Below are 19,855 nucleotides of genomic sequence, written 5' to 3' on the forward strand. Positions count from 1 at the left end.
GAAACTTCTGCTGGACCAAGCGGGAAAAGTGCCTGTCTCTGTAGACCTGACCAACCAGGCAGAAGTGTTTTGCAAATGTGTGCAATGATGCCCACGTTGCTGCCAGACAGATGTCTTGGACTGGTACACTCCGAGCCAAGGCTGTAGTTGTAGCCTCTTCCCTGGGGAAATGCACCCATTTTTTATCTCAGGGGGTTGCTTCTTTGCCAGGGCATAGCAGATCTTAATGGAGAGAATGACACAGCGAGAGATGGTCCTTTTCTGCACTGCCCTTCCCTTCTTTGGTCCCACGTACCCCACAAAGAATTGGTCGTCCTCCCGGAACTCTTTTGTAGGGTCAAGGAAGAACGCAATGCTCTTTTTGGGTCCAGCCAGTGGAGACGCTCCTCTTCCTTAGAGGGAAGAAGAGGAGCAAAAAAGGTAGGCAATATGATAGATTGACCCAGATGGAATGGGGTCAAACATTTGGCAAAAAAGAAGCCCGGGTGTGAAGCATCACTTTGTCCGGAAAGGACATTAGATAGGAAGGTGAGCAAGAAAACATCTGCAACTCACACACCCTTGGAGCTGTTGTAATTGCCACCAAGAAGGCAGTTTTGATAGTCAAGAGCTGGAGGGGACAATTGTGTAGAGGCTCAAATGGAGCACAAATCAGGTAAGTGAGAACCAAATTAAGGTCCTGTAGTGTAGTTCCTATATTCCCAATAGGCTCTGCGCATTGGAATAATATATACTATAGATTAGGCGTAGGACTGAGATCAACTAGGTCTCTATCGAATATATTAAACTTAATAGGGAGTGCCAGCTAGCTCAGAGGTCACTAGAAACTTTCTCGAAATCACAAGAAGGGATTAATTTCTGACAACCGCATAAACATGACAACTTTGTTTCCCAAGAATAAAAAATGTATCTCTAGAGTCGCGGAAACAATAGATAAGTATTTCACTCAGTCAATCGTGCATACTTCGTTTTTACAGAGGTGCAGAGAAATAGAGAGACAGGCATTTTCAATAAAAGGTTTTATTGAACAGTCTTCTTTCTCATGCAGGTAAAGTGAACTGCTACAATCGTAATGCAGGTTGCAAAGTATAATGCGTACAGCGAGAACAATATTATAAAATAATACTGTAAGAGCATTGTATAGTTTCTCAGCCATATAAAAATACATACATAAATAACAATGACTAAAAATACTCAACTAGTGCTTCTAAAATACGCCTACCCCAATGTACTTAACCTAAGTCTAGTACGAGGGAGGAAATAAGTATTGTGTAGCCTGGTTTTAGTTTTCTTTGCCAAGAATCTATCCAAGATTTCTCTTAGGTTCTAATCAGCTCCATACCTTAGTTTAGAATGAAGGAGGTCTGGTATCTCTGTCTCGGGACTCGATTTTCCAACACCCCGCAAGGGGAGCTTGGAATCACTGGAGCTGGATTCTCAGCAAGAGAAAGGACAGCTTCTCGATCAGTGCATCAGCTGGACGGTCGGCTTCCTTCGGCACTTGCTGTAGCGAGCTGCGTCGGGCAAGTAGTTAATCGAACTGCTCCGAACCACCGTGTCTTCCTAGAGCAAGTGAAGGCATATTTATACCTTGAAGGTGTCTAGTTTGACGTAAAGTCGGGCATGATAACGTCAGGAAAGAACCCCTAGGGAATAGTAGTTCTTTGTAAAGTACATGATTTCTTGGACAAATCAATATTCAAGCAAGGGGAAGGTCCCTTACTGCTTAAGCCGATTTTCCAAATCGTTTTGCACGGGTGGAAGCAGTCATGCCTGTATTTGGTCTGCATGGGCTATGTCTAAATAAGGGAATGATTTCTATGCCTATATTAGGGCAATGTGAATTGTACCTATATAAGGGCATGGATCGGGCATGGATGTGGCAAAACAAAGGGATAGGGTGGAAACAAGTCAGCCAGCTCTTTTAGAAAATCTATGTACAATAGGAGACTTCAAGAGAGTGGGTTGGTCTGGCAGCCGCAAAAAAGCAGACAGAGCAGTGAGATAACCCTTGAGAGTTCCCAAAGCAGAGCCCTGGTGGGCAGGGGTTAAAATGAATAGAAGGGCAGTAGAAATAGAAGCAGAAATAAACCTTTCTGTATAGTATAATACAAATTTCTGCCAACCATAGGCGTATACCTTCTTAGAGGAGGGCTGCCTGGCGGCCAAAATAGCATTACAAACCTCGGAAGGAAGGTCAAAAGCCATCAACTGCCGCCGCTCAACCGCAATGCATGTAGTCGAGAGTTGACTGGTTTGGGTGGAGAACCCTCCCCTGCTGCTGCGACAGAAGATCCTCCCGAAAGGGCAGCCTAATCCGAGGATCGATGCTCATCTTTAGAAGCTCTGGATACCAGACTCTCCTTGCCCATTCTGGAGCCACAAGAATGACTTGGGCCCAGTTGCTCCTGATATTCTTCAGAACCCTGGACAGTAGTGGTATGGGCAGAAAGGCGTACAGCAGGCCTGAGCTCCAATCACGAAGAAAGGCGTAGTCGAGCGATAGCCGCCTTGGAAACTCCAGCGTGCAGTACTGCTGACACTGCGCATTCTCTTTGGAGGCAAATACATCTAACCAAGGTCCACCCCACTGCTGAAAGAAACCTTGTGCCACCTCCGACTGGAGACGGCATTCGTGATCCACCAGGCATCGACAGCTGAGTTTGTCCACCTTGGCATTCAAAGAATCTGCCATGTGTTGAACCAACAGGGTTATGCGCTGCTGTTCCAGCCATGTCCAGAGACGCAGGGCCTCTCGACAAATGGTCCACGGCCACACCCGCTCTGCTTGTTGCAGTACCACATGGCGGTGGTGTTGTCCGTGAACACCAGTGCTAGCTTCCCCATGACCGAGGGAAGAAATGCTTTCAATGCCAATTGAATCGTTCGGAGCTCCAACAGAATTATGTGGAGCCCTGACTCTGCGGAGACCAGTGTCCCCTGATCTCCACCTCTCCCAGATGGCTACCCCATCCTAGAAGTGACACATCTGTCACCACTGTGAATTCTGGTTGGGGAAGGAAGTGGGGTCTGCTGTTGACCCAATCACGGTTTGTCAACCACCACTGCAGATCTCTCGCAGTTCCTTCCGAAATCTGGATCATATCAGTGAGATTCCCTCAATGCTGTGCCCACTGGAACTTCAGTCCCACTGCACAGCCTGCATACACCACCAGGCCTGCTTTACCCGTAGGATGCAGGAGGCCATGAGGCCCAACAGCATCAGAGTCAGTCTCACCAATATCCAGGATAGAGACCACAACATCAGAATCATAACCTGAATATTCTGGACTCGCTGCTCCGAAGGATAAGCCTGAAACTGCACTGTGTCCAGAACTGCTCCGATGAAAGGGAGCATCTGAGAAAGAGTCAGGTGAGACTTTGGCACGTTTATAGAGAATTCCAGTGAAAGCAGGAGGTCCGCTGTAGTCTGAAGGTGGGAGACAACTACCTGGGGCGATGATGCCTTCAACAGCCAGTCGTCGAGGTAGGGGACACTGACACCCTTAACCTGCGCAGATGAGCTGTGACCCCTGCCATCAACCTTGGTGACCACCAGAGGGGCCCTGGTAAGGCCGAAGGGGAGCATGGTACTCTGAAAGTAACAAAGAATGAAGGTACAAGACACACTGTCAAGACCTAACCAAGTGCACAGCTTGGGGGAATCTGCTTACACTTTCTTACACAAGTGTTTTCTTGAACACATTCAACTACTTGCATACAAAAAAACGCACATTGCAAATAATGTTCGAGTTTCTCAATGATTTTGTAATTTCAGTTTTCATTGATGAATATTTTTTCATATCTTTCATGTTTATATGTTGTTCAATCAAGTCATTCCTTCATGACTAACTAAATACATATCTCAATGATTCATTAACATAGTACAATAGTAACATCAGTTTTATCAATGTGAGTACACAGATGACAGCTCTGAAAGTAACGCCTGTGGCTCGGCAGGATGGGGATGTGAAATACGCATCCTGCAGGTCCAACACTGCCATCCAGTCTTCTTGGTCTAGGGCAGACAAGACCTGAGCTAGAGTGAGCATCTTGAACTTCTCCTTCTTGAGGCAGAGATGGACAGTCCGAAGATCTAAAATGGGCTGCAGCCCTTTGGTGTTCTTCGGAATCAGAAAGTAGCAGGAATAACCACTGCCTACTTCTGAAACCGGACCCTTTCTATAGCTCCTTTGGCCAAGAGAGCTGTAATTTCCCCCTGCAGTAACTTCAGATGATCCTCCATCAGCCGTTCCTGACTTGGCAGAGTGGGAGGAGGAAAAAAAAGGAAAGGCAGAGAATAGCCCTCCTGAATGATCTGCAAGACCCACTTGTCCAATGTTATGGATCTCCAGTAGGGGAGGTGGTGACAAATTCTCCTGCCAACTGGGGTAGTGTGGTCTTGCAGACTGAGGCTAGGAGTGCTTGGAGGCTGCGGCTGCCCGGGGCATGGTGTCCAGCGATTTCTAGCCTCCATTCCTGGATCTGAGTGCACCACGTCCATGTCCTCCCACAGCTTAGGCAGTCTGTGCAAGAAGATGGCTGGGATAGGGCTGCTGCGGCTGGAAACCCATTCCATTACAACGAAAGGAAGACTGGCCACAAGGAGTAGAGGAGAGGTCCAAGGATCTGGCCGTAGCTCGAGAGTCCGTGAAACTTACCAGAACCGCATCTGCCTTTTCCCCAAAAAGGCGGGTTCCATCAAAGAGCATGTCCATCAGATTGGCCTGGACATGGCCTGAGAAGCCAGTTGTCCTAAGCCAGGCGTGGCGCCTTAAGGCCACAGTCACTGAAACTGATCTGCCCAGCGATTCAATCGTATCTAGGCCACACTGAATGGTGAATTTTGCTGCATCTCTCCCACTCTTGACCACTTGGGAGAACACAGCATGGGCCTCCTACGAGACTTGTGGCAGCACTTGTGCATCCGTTTTCATAAGGGAGTGGGAGAAACAGCCCAATAAGCATGAAGTATTCTCTAACCACAATGCCCGGCTGGAGAAAGAAAACTATTTCTTCCCAAAGGCATCCAACCTCTTGTATTCCCTGTCCGGAGGGGTGAAAGGTAACACGCCCTGGGAAGCAGACGGCCTACACCACCAAACTGTCTGGGGTGGGGTGTTGGCTGAGGGACTTTGGGTCACCTGGTGCTGGGTGGCTTGCAACCCTCCTGTTCACAGTGGCACCTGTGCTAGGCTTGGACCACATGCCTAGAAGGACTTCTATAAGTGCCTCACTAGAGGGCAAAAGGAGTTTGGAAATGGAAGCCATGGGTTGCAGCACTTCGGTCAGGAGATAAGTCCTGACATGCACCGAGGGTAACTCTAGTCCAAGGCCCTGAGCTGCCCTTTTTACCACCATGGCATAGGATGTCCACTCCTCCGTTGTCACTGTTGGCAGAGAGAGCATGCTAGTATCTGGAGAAGTGTCTCATCCACTGGTATCCGCAAGTTGCACATACCAGTCTAACTGCTCCGCAGAATCATCCTGGTGTTTCACAGGATCCATAGACCCCTCCCATTCCTCTCCCAAGCCTAGCCCATCCTCAAAGTGCTCAGGCGACAACATAGAAACCCTGGTTTCAATCGACGTCGGAATCGGTGTTGTTTCAACTCTGTGTCATTGGGGATGAAGATTGGCTGGCAGCGCAGGTGGGCACTGGCGGCACCGACTTTGGGTCCAATGTCGGCGGTTGTGTTGGCTCGACCAGCGTCGACCCAGATCCTGGATGGATCCACCAACATCATGGCTGCAGCTGAAAGGGTCAAACCCGATGCGACCTCTTCGACACCGTGGGGCCCGAGGGCTCACCAGCCGGGTTGGCCCGCTCAAATACACGACGCATGGCCTTGTAAAAATATTTTATCTGAGCGGGGGTCGCTTCGGCTCCTGGAAAGGAAGGGAGGCACAAAGTCAACCCAGGCTACAGCTCTGAGGAACTGTGCCTAGAGCGTCAGTGCTCCTTACCTCTCTCATCAACGGATGACAGCAGAAGGAAGATGCAGTCCGCTTGGACTTCTTCTTGTGCCTCCGTCCTAAGTGTCCCGAGGACCTTGAGTGGGATGAAGAGGACTAAGTACTCCAGGAGCAGTAACACAACCTCCTCTTCCTCAATGGGGACCAGAACCTCTGCGGAGTCTTGCTCGACGGTGTCGACTGCCAAGCCGTGAGGAACTTCATCGCCCAGTCCCTCAAGGCCTTCGGGCCATGGCTCCGCAGTCCGAGCACAACTTCAAGTCGCGGTCGCACTCGAGACACCGGAAACAGACGAAGTGGGAGTCGGTAACCGACATCATGTAGTGGCAAGCACCGCACAGCTTAAAACCTGTTTCCTCGTAGACACCCTTGTGCACAAAGTTGGAAAAATCTACAGAATATGCCAAAAGTACAAAAAAAACTGTAAAAAGCGACAGAGGGGCAGCTCCTCCTGAAATCGGTACTTAACTGGAGCAGAAAGAAAATAACTGATTTAAGTGTGCCTGGTTGGTGCCTATATAGGCACCACGTCATAACCGACACCGACAATGCCACGCGGAGCTGAATGGAGCCACCCAACGGCGCGCGCAAGGGTACTGCTCAGCAAAAGTTTCCGGATCCAGCTTGACGGCTGGGAAATTCAAAGGTAAGGAATATGCAGCTAGAAGGCTCTATCAGATAAAATATTTAAGTCTCAGAGCAGCTGTGTTATTGTAGTGCAGGGCATGTAGTAATGGAATTGCTCCCCAACAGGGATAGCTCTATCTCTGCTTGGGCAACCAATGCCCCAGGACATTTCCACTTTTCCCCAGTCCACCTGCCAGAGTAAGTCGGTAATGATGCATCAATAACATGAACAAAAAACTAAACAAATATAGCATGCCTTCGAGAAACCCCCAACCACCCCCCTTCCTGCTACCCTGCCTTGTGAACTAGAACTGGCCCAACCCCTAACTTCCAGAGTCTGTTGCCCAGTACATAACATATATGGGGCGAGCAGCACATACCAATGTGAAACCAATGTGAAACATATATGAATAATATATGAATAAACAAGACTAAATAATTAAAGGATCGTGTTTCAATAATCTATTGCCAGCGTCCGACTTTGGGGTATTGTCCAGCAATTATATATTCTGGTTCATAGAGCCAAACCACAAGGGACCCTTTGGTAAGTCAGACATCACCAATCCAATAACCGGACTAGCCAGAGTCAACAGATCGATAAGCATAGTCTAACAGGATTATACTAACATGTCCACCAGCTGATCCGAAGATTAACGGTCGACAGGGGTCCTTCTGATGGAGTGTAGCCTCTCCCCCCAGATCCCGAGTTCTTTAGGTCCTGTTCCTCTTCAATGAGCAGGACGCCATCCCTCCACCCAATCCCAGGACTCCTTAGGAGTATTGAAATGCCATGTTTTGCCGTCGCTGATGACCCGTAGCTTGGCTGGGTAGAGCATCATATATTTGATTACTTTTTCACGTAGGGCTTGTTTCACTGCTTCCAAACCAAATCTCTGGACCTGCAAGGTGAAGTCTGTGAATTACCGAATACTCACATTTTTGATAAATGGGCCACCATGGGCTCCAGCTGCCTGCAGGATTGCGTCTCAATCCTTATAGGTAAATATTCTGGCAATAATGGGAAGATTTTAGAATTTCTCTTCAGGCAGAGCGTGTTAAGTATCACATCTTCCAGGAACAGGTCCACACTAGGCTCTTCAGTTTCTTTCAGGACCCCCACAACCCTGATGTTATTACACCTAGACCTGCCCTCCTGGTCGGCGACTTTCGCTGTAAGTATCGCAATGTTTTTGGAGAGAGCCTGGACCTGCTCCTCCAAGTGGTTTGTCATGGATTGAAGACTGTTGATTTGAGAATCCGCCATCTTCACCTTGTCTGCAATGTTGCTGACATCTGTTCTGAGTATGTTCACATCTGTGGAGACTGTATCTAACTTGGGTCACAATGTCCATCTTAGGTCCATTATTGCTACCATTATTTTGCGTTGCATGGATTCTTCCCTTATCTGAGTGGGGGGGCCAGCATTGCTCCCTTGGCGGACATCAGAAGAGCATACCTCTCGAGCTTATTGGATTGCATGGGTTTGGCCTCAACAATTTCGGACCATTGACCTGAAAAATCAGGAGATAGGCAGGGCGTCCCACTGCTTCCCTGGAGCTTCTCACTGGTGTAGCATCCACTGAATGGAAACCTGTCTCAGTTCTGGGGACTCCCAATAAATCCACGATGCCAACCGGCTCTTCTGTGGGAACCGCTTACCACCAAGGTAACCCGACCATGCCAGCAGGCCACAAGTCCCTGCAACACTCAGCCTGGCCAGTAGATCTTCACCCTACCTGGCTCATCGGGGGGGGAGTTCGAGTGGTGAGAGCTGTGCCCCAATTATATAACCCTCAGGGCCCAATTTAATTTGTTGTACCTTCCACGTTTCTGGTTTAAATCTGCGGCTGCACACAAGAACTGTGTGTTGCTTCAGCCCCTTGGGCCAGCAATGTCCAAGCCTCCCTCGGGGGGGGGGGGGCACGGACAATTAGCAGACCCATGTGGTTACCTCCCCCAAGCTTGCACACAGGGAGCCACCAGACACCTCACCTATCTGACTTCGGCGGGAACCTCCACTCAGTCGCTGGCTCCTCAGATCCTCTCTCGGCCATGTGTCCCGACAAGAAGCAGCACCGTACCTAGTGGATTGGGAGAGTGAGGGGGACTGGAGAGGAAGAAGGTACGAGAGGGGGAAAAGACCAGGTGGGGGGAAGAGAAAGGTATCCACTCCCCGTCAGGATCTCCCAGGCCTCTGGCACCAGGCCTCAGCAATTGCTACCGGGTGGCCCACACCTCGCCACTCGTCATCAGCGGACCAGCGCTCTTCCTCTCTCAACCAGTCTGTCCGCCGAGCCTCGTTCTCCGCACCTCTCAGGAGTGCGCCACCTCCTCCTCATGGCCTGTGGGTCTGCGTTGCCCCCTCTATCTCAGCTTGACCCTGAGCGGCTCAAATTTCAATTGATCGGTCACCAGGCTTGCCTGCGACCACCACTGTACCCCACACAGTCAGCGCTGCACGGATGTTAGCGGCGATGCTAGGAGGTTTTATGCTCATCTTCTTTTGAAGTCTTACAGGCCCTTTGCTGTTATTTACACTGTGAATACAAGCTTGGGATCTACACTGGCTGACGGGCCTTTCAGCCAAGGTTATACATCACTCTTCTAAGGAGATGAGGGAATCAGTTTCAGAACATGGTACACAATCTTCACCAGTTGAAAAGCATAAATTGTTCATGGTCATTCCATCACACGTGAAGTTATAATGTGTCGTTTATCCCTCAGAGGGACTGGAGCTATGTTGTAATATGTTAGAAATTATGCCCATCTGCTCCAAACTCAAAGGTGACAGGTTACATTTCTCGTGGACCCTGTCCCAATATCCATATTGGCTGGCAGCCACAGGTTTCGACGTTCCTTTCTTCTCTATCTCTTCTCTAGCTCTTGAAACACCACATCAGGTTTATAATTCACTCAAGAAATACTGACCCGTGAATGTCCTCGGAAGTCATCTGGAATCTCTTGAATCACCTCACCAGTATCAGGATCCCAGATCTGAAAAAGAAGAGGAAAATCAGAGCTTACAGTCAACTCTACAGGAGCCTTAACATAAATGCAAGGTGTCGGCATTTGCTTTTTTCAATTTGATGTATTTCATCCATTACAGTGCAATAGTATTTCAGTTATCCTCAAAGGTCTTCTGAAATATGGTTTTCCTAGTCTCGGTTACAGACCCTTGCGCAAATGAGTCTCTTCCACCTCCTTCCACCATGACTCATTCTTTTTATTGCTTATGGGTGTTTCCTTCTGATTTTTACATATATCCTCAACTGTTTCCCACAAAACCACCATCACCACTGACACAAAAATTAGCAGTGCCTGATGGCAGTCTCAGCAGAAAGATAAAGGACTGAACAGGCACAGAGTCTGGAATACCTTCTCCCTTGTGCTGGAGAGTCTTGGTGCCATGGAAGCTTGCTTACCATGGGTGGCTTCAGACTATGGTGCTTTGAATCCAAAGCCAGACGCAAAATTTGAGTTTCCCAACCACCTAAGACTATTCAATATGCAGGAAGTACGGTACATAATTCCTTGCCATTATTTTATTAATAAAGACTATTTATACACTGTCTAGATTTAGATGGTACTTTGGCACTGTTCACCTGTAGAATAATAAAGACTATATTTGTTAAAAGAATAAAAACAAAAATCTAAAAGAGAAACAGAAAATAAAATTAAAATATTGATGAAAAAGTATAAAAATGGATAAATATGATTGTAAATTTCTATTAATTCGGCTAAGACCCTACATAAGATAAAATCCTAACCTATTAGAAATTCCATTCCTTTCCAATAAACTTTTATTTCGGTCAGTGTAGACCATGAAAAGTAAATATTACAAATACTAGGATAACTTAATTTTCAACAATATTACAATTTAATAAGGTGACCACACTGGATCTTTAAATGGACAAAGAACATTTCACCAATGTTTCTAGTTTTTTAAAGGTAAAAATGATAAAAAACAAGATAAAAAAGAGTTTAAGATAATTACAGTACGGCAGAGCTTAGGGAGAAAAAAACAAATCTATGCTGTATGGTGAATTTAAAAATACCTTGCGACTATGCCACATGGAATTCAGGAATCAGGACATGGCAAACACAATAGGTGGGTGGGTATCAGTTCTCAGTATTCTATATGCCTATGAACACCGCCTGCACTCAATATTTTAAAAAAGTCACTTTGACAAGATATATTTTAAAGGTAGACAAAATGCTGATATGCAGTGACATGGAGCGTTTTTAAGAGTCACCAGATTAGTTGCTGCGACTGACTGCTTGCAATGTGGGGCAAGATGTATTTATAACGGTTTGCTAAATACTGGTTGCAATCTGCAACCAGTGTTTTTGCAACCAGTGTTGTAATTTGTGAAACGACCTTTGAACTAAAAAGGCGGTTCGCAAATTACGGATTCGAAATAGGTTGCAATTCGACCTACCTCATGAATATTATTGAGGTAGGTCAAAAATTGCGACCCACTATGAATTCAGGGAGGACATGGACTGGTAGTTCACGTTGGAGTGTTCCCATTGGAGCAGGGTTAGGAGTGATTTGCTTATATGTCTGGATCCAAACTGAGGTGGCAGTAAAAATAATGATGGACTGGGATGCACCTGGGTAATTACCAGTGGCTGAGATTAAGCCAAGCATTCCTTTAATCACTTTTAGTATGTTGCTCTCAGTGGGACAGGTATGCCCAGACATGAGTCCTGTGCACACTATGTCAAAAGAGCCAAGGTATACCTGGCTGATGAGACCTAATTAGGGCAAAACCGGTCGTTGGTTGCTTGAGTTCTGGTTCAAGGAGGAACTGGTCCGGAAGTTCGGGCTGGGCTGTTCCCTTTGGAGCAGGGTCAAGACTGATTTACATAGGGCTGAGTCCAAACTGAGGTGGAATGGTGTGAAAAATAACGATGGACTTGGATGCGGCCCGAGAAATCACCAGTGGCTGAGATGAATTCAAGCAAACCATTGATCACTTTTTTGTTGCTCCACTATGATTTGCAGCCATCACATGGAAGGTGGTTTCTTGGGATCAGCAGACAAAAATGTTTGTGATTGCTTTTTAAAAAGCAACTTATTTTTATTAAATGAAGTCTGTTTCCCTGCGTTTTAAAACAAACGTTTCTTTTTTGTTTGTTTAAGGAGGCACAGTGCCTCTTCTTAAACAAAGCTTTTTTTAACATTCACTAGGGGAAAAGGGTCCCTAGGGGACTTCTTCCCATTTGAAAATGGGTTACCACAAGATGTTTGTAGTCGGTAATATCAATGTTTTGAGATCGAAATTTGGTCTCAAAACATTAATGAATTTCATTTTGATTCGGTATTTGGAAGGGACGCTTAAATTAGCCCCTTCCAAATACCAAATCGGTATATTGTCACAAACCCAAATTGCGATTCAATAACCTGTTACAGAATTGCAGTTTAGGTTTCATACATACCAAAATTATTGTTTGTGGGTGCAAATGGATTGATTCGCAGAATCGGCTCATTTGCCAAATTAAAAGACGCTTTGTATATCTGGCACTTGGTACCCATGACACCCCCTTGCAATCTCTGACCTCAGTGGTTGCAATGGAAGAGCACAAACAGAAGTAAACATTGCTTTAAGCAGGAACATGTTTACCTCTGTGCTTCCCCCAAGCTCTCTAAGCAAAAAATACAAGCCTACTCTGGGTTTATAGCTGAACAAAGTTTCCAAATCTGTTGTCCCACCCTAAGCCCTAACAAGCCTAATAGTTGCTGGTCAAGAGACGAGTGGGGCTTTTCTTCCCTCTACAATTGAAACATATCCTCTTGGTCAGTCCTTAACTATGAAAGAGTGCAGTCCCACACTTTTTCTTAGGAGCCTGTTGCCGGGACTGCCCAATACTGGGATTGACAAATACCATGGAAGCCTAGTTTTGACTGCATCTAATGCTTCCTTTATCACCCTCTCTACACTTTCTGTCTCTGTCTTTCTCATGCAGGTTCTTTTTCATTCCTGATTTTTCCCATTTGTGAGAAAGTGCCTCTGTATATACTGGACTAGAATGAAGTACAGTATGTATAGAGTCCACCAACCCCAGAGGTATAACAGAGGTTAAAGTCAGAACTGACCTTACTCTCCAAAGTGGTAGCTTGGTCGACCAGTAAGGCAGTACCAGAGGACAGTGTAAAGCATTTGTTGTACGCCCTCAGTCAGCAAAAGGTTTCACACACTCAAGAACTGAACTCCAGGCCAAGTGTTGTTTTATCCTCAGATATAGTTGTTTCATTTTTAGAACCAACAGTTATAAAAATATACTTTTCAAGTTATTAGTACTCTCATGTAAATACTTTGCAAAGGACCAATAAAGTTTGTGCACACAATAATTACAGGATAGATAGTAAGCAACACATTCTGAAACACACTCTAGCATTGAGCTCAATGGGTTTTTCACAGATAAGTACAGTTGATTACTTTATGGATTACTTTGGTAGTTCCAGGACCATGTCTTAGATTCAGTCCTGGGGTCTAAGCTGAAACCAGATTAGCAAAAACGTTTTAGTTACTGTGATGAATTTTCATGAATATAAAGCTGTTTTAAAAGTTCACACTTTGAAACTTTTCAATGTAAATCTGACAATGTTATTCAATGGGAAGAAATTCAGGTTGCAGGTAAAGTATGATCGCGTTACTCAAAACAGGTAGGTAATTGCATTTCAGTATTTTGTACGATTTTTAAAGAATATTTGCAGTTTTCAAAAGTAGACACTTAGAAGAATTTTCATAGAAAAGCAGACAATGGGTTCCTATGGAGAAAATACAGATTACTAGTAAACCCGCGAGGGATTACTTTTACTGTTCAGTACTCGGCTGAAAGGTACAGTACCGGCTTCTCCCCTGATAACAGGTGAGTACTTTGGATTTCGGACTTAGGCTGATTTTATAGGAATATTTTCAGTTTTCAAAACTTCACACTTCGAAAATCTTCGAGTCAAAATGGGTCAATGTTATCCAATGGCAGGTAAGTGAGTTACCGGTTTCCAGGTGAGTACTTGGTTGGTGAAGTTAAGGTTCTGGGTATAGACTCAGGAGTCCCCCAGGGTCTGATGAGTACAGTTAGTTCAGTCCCACAGGGGCGGCCGGGTGCAGAGGTAGGTAGGCCCAATGATATCCAATGAGGGAAAGGGGGCCTTCGGTTGGTGGCTGCTGGCTAGCAGGCCACGCGGCTCTGGGAGCTTGGCTCCTGGTCACTTGGTCAGGGCAAGGAGGGAAGTAGGATAGGACAAAGGGGTCACAGCCAGCGGCACTCGGGCGGCTGGGTGCAGGGTGCTTTTGAGACATCGTGCGCTCAATGTTATCCAAGGAGGATCTTGAAGAGGGAACAAAGGCTGCAGGCTCGGGGACGGAGACTCAAAGGGGCGATCAGCACTTCGAGAGGTAAGTTGGTATGCTGGAGCACAGGTAGGTACCCCACAGGGAGGCACAGGGGGCCGCGGGGCGCCGGGGTGGCTTTGGGGGTCGGAAAAGCTTACCCTCGGCTGGTCGCGGTTGGGGTGGCCCCTGGTTCTGAATCTGCAGGCGTCGGCTGGTTCGTTGAGGAGGGTCTTTGGGCACTGGACTTCAAGTCCCAGTCGCCGGGGAGACGCGTCGTGGTCTTGGTTCGGGTAGGCCCGGCCCGGGCTCGGCTGGTGCAGAGTGGGCTGGTCCGGAGCTTCCTGGTGAGCACCAGGTGGGTTGTTGCAGCAGAGCCTCTGCTGATGGGAGTCCCAATCTTCGAGAGGGTCAAGGCAGGCAGGTCCTCTGGGTGTCCCAAGGTTGCTGTCCGCGGAGGTAGCCGGGATTAGGCAGGAGCAGGTTCCAGGATCAACAGTCCGGTAGGGCTGGGGCCAAGTCAGTTGTTGTTGTCCTGTTGTTAGCAGCTGCGCGGCGGGTCTTCTTCTTCTTCATCTTCTTTCTTCTTTTTGATATCGGGATCCGAGGAAGGAAGGTTCAGGGAGCCCCTAAATACTAAATTTAAGGGCGTTACAGCTAGGGCAAGGACAGGGACCAATGGGTCCCTGTCCTGGGGTGAGTACAGCCCCTAGCCTGCTCCTCTCCTGTAGGAGGGGGGCAGGAGCCTAGCTGGGATTAGGCAGGGCTCCCCATCTACAAGATGGCCGGGGCCCGGGGTCGTGCTTCACCTCGCCTCCCCCACCTGAGGGGTGGGGTTGGCACAGGCTGGCACCCCCCCCTTCCTGACGTAGTTTTTCCTGCAAGTCTTCCCACCAGAGTGGAGGTAAGGACGGTTGGGGACTGGTTGCTGGGTACAGCAAATGGTCTGGAGAAGCTCACAGAGGTGGTATGCCTTTGAAGCTTCCCCCTGCCCATCCTGGGGGAGGAGACCTAGCACCTCGTCCAGGATGTGCATTGTTGCAGACCCAGGAGAGCGGGGCTCTCCTACCCAGGGGTCCAGCAACATGTCTGCTGTGTGGCAGCCTCTGCAGCCACTCAGCCAGAAGTGGATTGTAGGTTAGGTTTTCAGGGGGCATCTCTAAGATGCCCTCCGGTGCATTTTACATTAAATCTCACACTGGCCTCAGTGTGGGTTTAATGTGTTGAGACGTTTGGTACCAAACTTGTCAGTCTTCAGTGTAGCCATTATGGTGGTGTGGAGTTCGTAATGACAACCTCCCAGCACCATATACTCTTAATGGCATCACTGCACTTACAGTGCCCAGGAATGGCCCTGGGTACAGTAGGGGCACAGGGCTCATGCACCTGTGCCCACACCACTGGCATGTGGCACCAAGCTAGAGGGGTGACTGATGTATGAAAAGGGCAGTGGGTCTGTGGGCATGGCACACAGGGATGCGTGCCATGTCGACTGTTTGTTTAGTTCTGTACCTAGGCACTCACCCTGCAAAGGCAGTGTGTGGGTACCAAGGTACAGGACCCCTAAGGATGGCACAATAAGTGCTGCAGCCCTTAGGGGTCTTCTCTGCTCACCATGCCCTGGGTACCTAGGGTACCATTTACTAGGGGCTGTTAGGTGGCCAGAGATGCCAAATGGGTTTTATTTCAACACAGTTTTTAGGGAAGGAACACAGGCCCTGGGTACCTGGTTGGCAGGAGCCGAGGGCACACTCAGTCAAAGCACATCAGCAGTTCAGAAAAAAGTGGGGGCATACCATGCAAGAAAGATGGCACTTTCTCACACCATTGTAACAGTTTTCTGGCCTCCTATCACTTGCTTAAGGTCAATACCTGATGCAGAATGAGTCCAAGACTCCACAAATGAGTACTAATGCACACCACCTTCAATCTCCAGCACAAATGATGCTCTGGTCCTGCATAAAAACACAGAGATGGGATAGATTCCATGGCACCTACTACTCCTATACAGTGTTTATCCTGCTCAAGATATAAATTGCAATGCCTCTGATATGACTGCTGAAGAGTCAGCACTTTGGCCTGAAAAAAAACTGATGCTGTGTGCAACATTTGCAATAAAAATTCCTAATCTGATACATACAGTGACCAGTCAATGGTAAGAAATAAATCAACTCAGAATGTAGCAAAGCCTTGCAAAGCTATCTGCATTGTATGTTTAAAACATTGAACTTGAGCATTTTGTAACGTTCCTTTGCATCACGATCTTCTGTGGAGCCCATCACAAGTGATCCAGAATTTGGCCTGGTATTCCTTCCATGCCAGGAGTTACTGATAATGCAGGCATCAGTAATTCCAAGGTTTCGAGGAACTACTCCTAATTACAAGCTTTACAGAAACAACACGGAGGGGACGTGTTATTGTTTATTTTCTCTAGATTTCACCAGCATTTGAGAGTAAAGTACCCAGAAGAAAAACACCAAAGCAGTGCTTGTGGATTTTATAATCCTGGTGGGGTCGATAGCTCCCACTGCTAGCTCATTGGAATTATTGGAGCATTAATATTGACTAGGCTGCAGTGATGTGTGTCTAAAATAAGAAATGTGCCCAAATCAAGATGCAATCAGCCGTTTAATGCACTGATTTAGCTACAGCCATCAACACGTTTCCTGTGTCATAAAAAGGAGAACAGTGGAATGCCTAAGGACCTGATTTAGGGTTGGGCACGAGGCAGTGAGGTGATCACTGTGCCTTCACAGCAGGAACCTAACAGCTCACCAGATGTCAAATACAGTTGGAGGACTGAGAGTTTGACGGACAAGGTAATCCACCCCATTAGTGGTGAAGTACCCTGTCTGCCAAACTCATAATGAGACCTAAACCTTACATCATTTATCAACATACGGCAATCATATTAATCTGATTACATCGTCTTGAAATACCAATCAACTAGCTTATTTCAACTAGCCAGGTGAAGCCTGGCCATTTTAATGCTTTCAGAATAACAGAAACTGAGGAAATATATAAGCAAATATTTATCTTGACTATCCCACACTAGGAATGTAGTCTTGAACAGTGCTATTTGAGCAACACTGCATGAATGATGTGTAACTGTTAAAACGGCCTTTTGGGTAACATAGACGGCTACTCATGGGCACAAGACCGGGATTTTTCATCCTCAACAAATACCCAGACATTTTGTGTTGCCTTACTGGTGTCTTGCTTGCTATGAATTAATGGGCTAAGGCAGATCTTCAGTCAAACAGCTACCTTTCTCAATTCAGTTGCCTCCTAATCTACTATCTCTATTTAGGGACAGATTACAAGAAAATCCCATGTTATTTTCCTGCCCCAGGATGACTGTTAAAGGGAGTCCTTATAATTACGGACTTGGGAATTCACGTTGTTGGAAAATACCGTGCAGAAATCAGTGTTTCCCTGCCGATTTCCTCATTTTAACTCTGGGTCTTTCAAATGGAGATTTTGGCTGCTTGAAGATTTTGGCTGCTTTTAAAACTTGAAATTTCAGTCAGCCCAGGATGTCCTGTTACCAAACCTATCAGAATTTAAGGGCCACTTGCAATCCGGCTACAAGTTGAGTGTTGGTGTGCCTCCTCAATGTAGTACAACTGATTGCACCTGACCCTATCACATATTCACACACAGATCTGACTTTCTATACACGGAGGAGTCATGGGAGACAAAGGGAAGGCTTAGAGAGTTTGCCCCTGAAAATATCTTACTCTTGTGATTTGTGTCCTTACAAGAATGAAACCAACTCTAGGACATTTCACTCAGGTTAGTTCACCAAAGCATACAGCAAGCCTGTGTCCTGCCCGTGCAAATTCGGCTTTCTCCCTACCAACATTATCCATTAGTGCCGCCTTTCTCTGGACCATTTTTGCTTTTACTGTGGAAGAGCAGCTTTATGGGTAGCTGTAAGAAGGCGGTTCGAAAGGTGAAAATGAAGCCATAATGGCTACTGTGGCACACCTCGATTTTGCTACCTGCTTCCTTGTTCCTTTTTTTGCTTTACAGCCTTCGCCCGGTGTCCTGGATTACATTACGATTTTTTTGCTTTACAGCCTTCGCCCGGTGTCCTGGATTACATTACGATTTTTATGGTGGATTCCCACAATACTACTGCATCTCCATTCTGCTTAGTTTTGTGGTTCCCTGCCAGTACCTTCTGTGTTGCATTTTGCAATCCCAGGGAGACATACAGATGGGGAAAGTCCGGCAACATAATTTCGATGGGAGTAAGTCCACATACCACAAAAAACTATTTTTTGATATCACTCACTCATCTCTAATTATGGCCAAAAAGTTTAATTGCCCAAATGTCAATCATCTGGCCATTTCATCAGTACTAATTTCGACTTATAACTCCAGCAGCTGTCACATACTTGAGTGGCAAGGCTCACTCAACAATAGACTTCACAATCACTAGTAATGAGTTACTTCCCAGTATCGAAATATTTCAGATTAATCAACGCATAGAAAGCGATCACTTCCCCCAAATAACGAGAATGAACATCTCTCTCACTTCGGCACATAGATTGAACTCTCTTATACAACAAGCCGAAAAGTTCAACCTAAAAAAACTAAAATGGCGAGAAGGGGGTTGAAAAGTATACAGGACACAGCAAGGGATTATGTGAGTAAATTGGGAAGTGGTGATACGGGGTGTGTGCCTCTCATCCACAGCGGGGGCGCGTCGGACGTTGCTAGGCGATATTGACCGGGAGGAGGCCTCACTGCGGCAGGCGGAGAAGACCAGTCATACAGCGGGGGGCAGTAGGGAGGAAGTGCTAGCGGCTCGGGAACGGGTGGCCACTCATGTTGAGAGGCTTCGCTGCCTTGATTATAGAGAGTACATGGTCCGGGCGCACACAGAGAGAGTTCGGGTGGGTACGTTGTTGGCGTGGCTGGCCAACCCGCATACTAGGGGCACGCCGATACTGTCACTGGCTACGCCCTCAGGGGACTTGGTTCATTCGCAGAAAGAGATCAACAACCAGTTTCTGGGCTATTACACGGAGCTCTACCGGCGCAGGCTGACAGCACCTCCGGCTGAGCTGGATACCTTCTTGGAGGAGGCGCAGTTACCGCAGTTAGACTCAGAACAGGGGAACGCACTGGGTGCTGCTATTTCCTTGGGAGAGATTAGAGCAGCGGTTAAACACATGGCCAGGAAGAAGACGCCGGGGGCTGACGGTTTGCCGGTGGAATTTTACGCCTCGTACATTGACCTCCTGGCACCTGAATTACATCAGGTGTATGGCGAGGCCTGGGAACTGGGCAGGTTACCGCCATCGGCCAGAGAGGCGATCATAGTGCCGTTGTTGAAGAAGGGCGGATTGTCTACCACGGGGACGGCTTATCGCCCGCTCTCGATGCTCACTGTGGACTATAAGGTACTGAGTAGGATCTTGGCCACGCGGCTGTCCGTGCATATGCGTACGCTGGTGCACCCGGATCAGTCGGGCTTCATCCCCCACGCGGAACACTTCGACGTGCATACGACGACTGATACGGGCCATGGACGTTGAGGGGGAGGGTCCACCAGGCGCGGCAGTGCTGTCGGTGGATATCGAAAAGGCATTCGACAGCGTGGAGTGGTCGTATTTGTTTTGCGTGCTTCGTCGGTTCGGGTTAGGGGATGATTTCGTCCGTTGGACGCAGCTGCTGTATAACTCCGCTACCGCCAGGGTTCGTATGGGCCGTTCAATATCTGCGGCATGCCCGGTGGAAAGAGGCACCCGGCAGGGTTGCTCCTTGTCCCCGCTCCTCTTCACGCTGGCAATCGAGCCCCTGGCAGCGTCGATATTATGGGGGGGTGTTACTGCGCGGTGAGCCGCATTACATCTCCTTGTATGCCGACGACCTCTTACTATATCTGGCCGACGTGGAGA

General features: G+C 47.4%; 1 protein-coding gene across 1 annotated transcript in view; it reads right to left on the reverse strand.

Annotated features, from left to right (window-relative positions):
- Window positions 1-19,855, reverse strand: part of LOC144766785 (dynein axonemal intermediate chain 4-like) — a 335,338-nt gene that overhangs the window by 141,118 nt on the left and 174,365 nt on the right. Inside the window, exon 9 of the mRNA XM_078650516.1 lies at window positions 9,532-9,597. Coding sequence (XP_078506642.1) covers window positions 9,532-9,597 — 66 coding nt within the window. The remainder of the gene's footprint in view (window positions 1-9,531; window positions 9,598-19,855) is intronic.

Source organism: Lissotriton helveticus, chromosome 7 (genome assembly GCF_964261635.1).
Source record: "Lissotriton helveticus chromosome 7, aLisHel1.1, whole genome shotgun sequence".
NCBI lineage: Eukaryota > Metazoa > Chordata > Amphibia > Caudata > Salamandridae > Lissotriton > Lissotriton helveticus.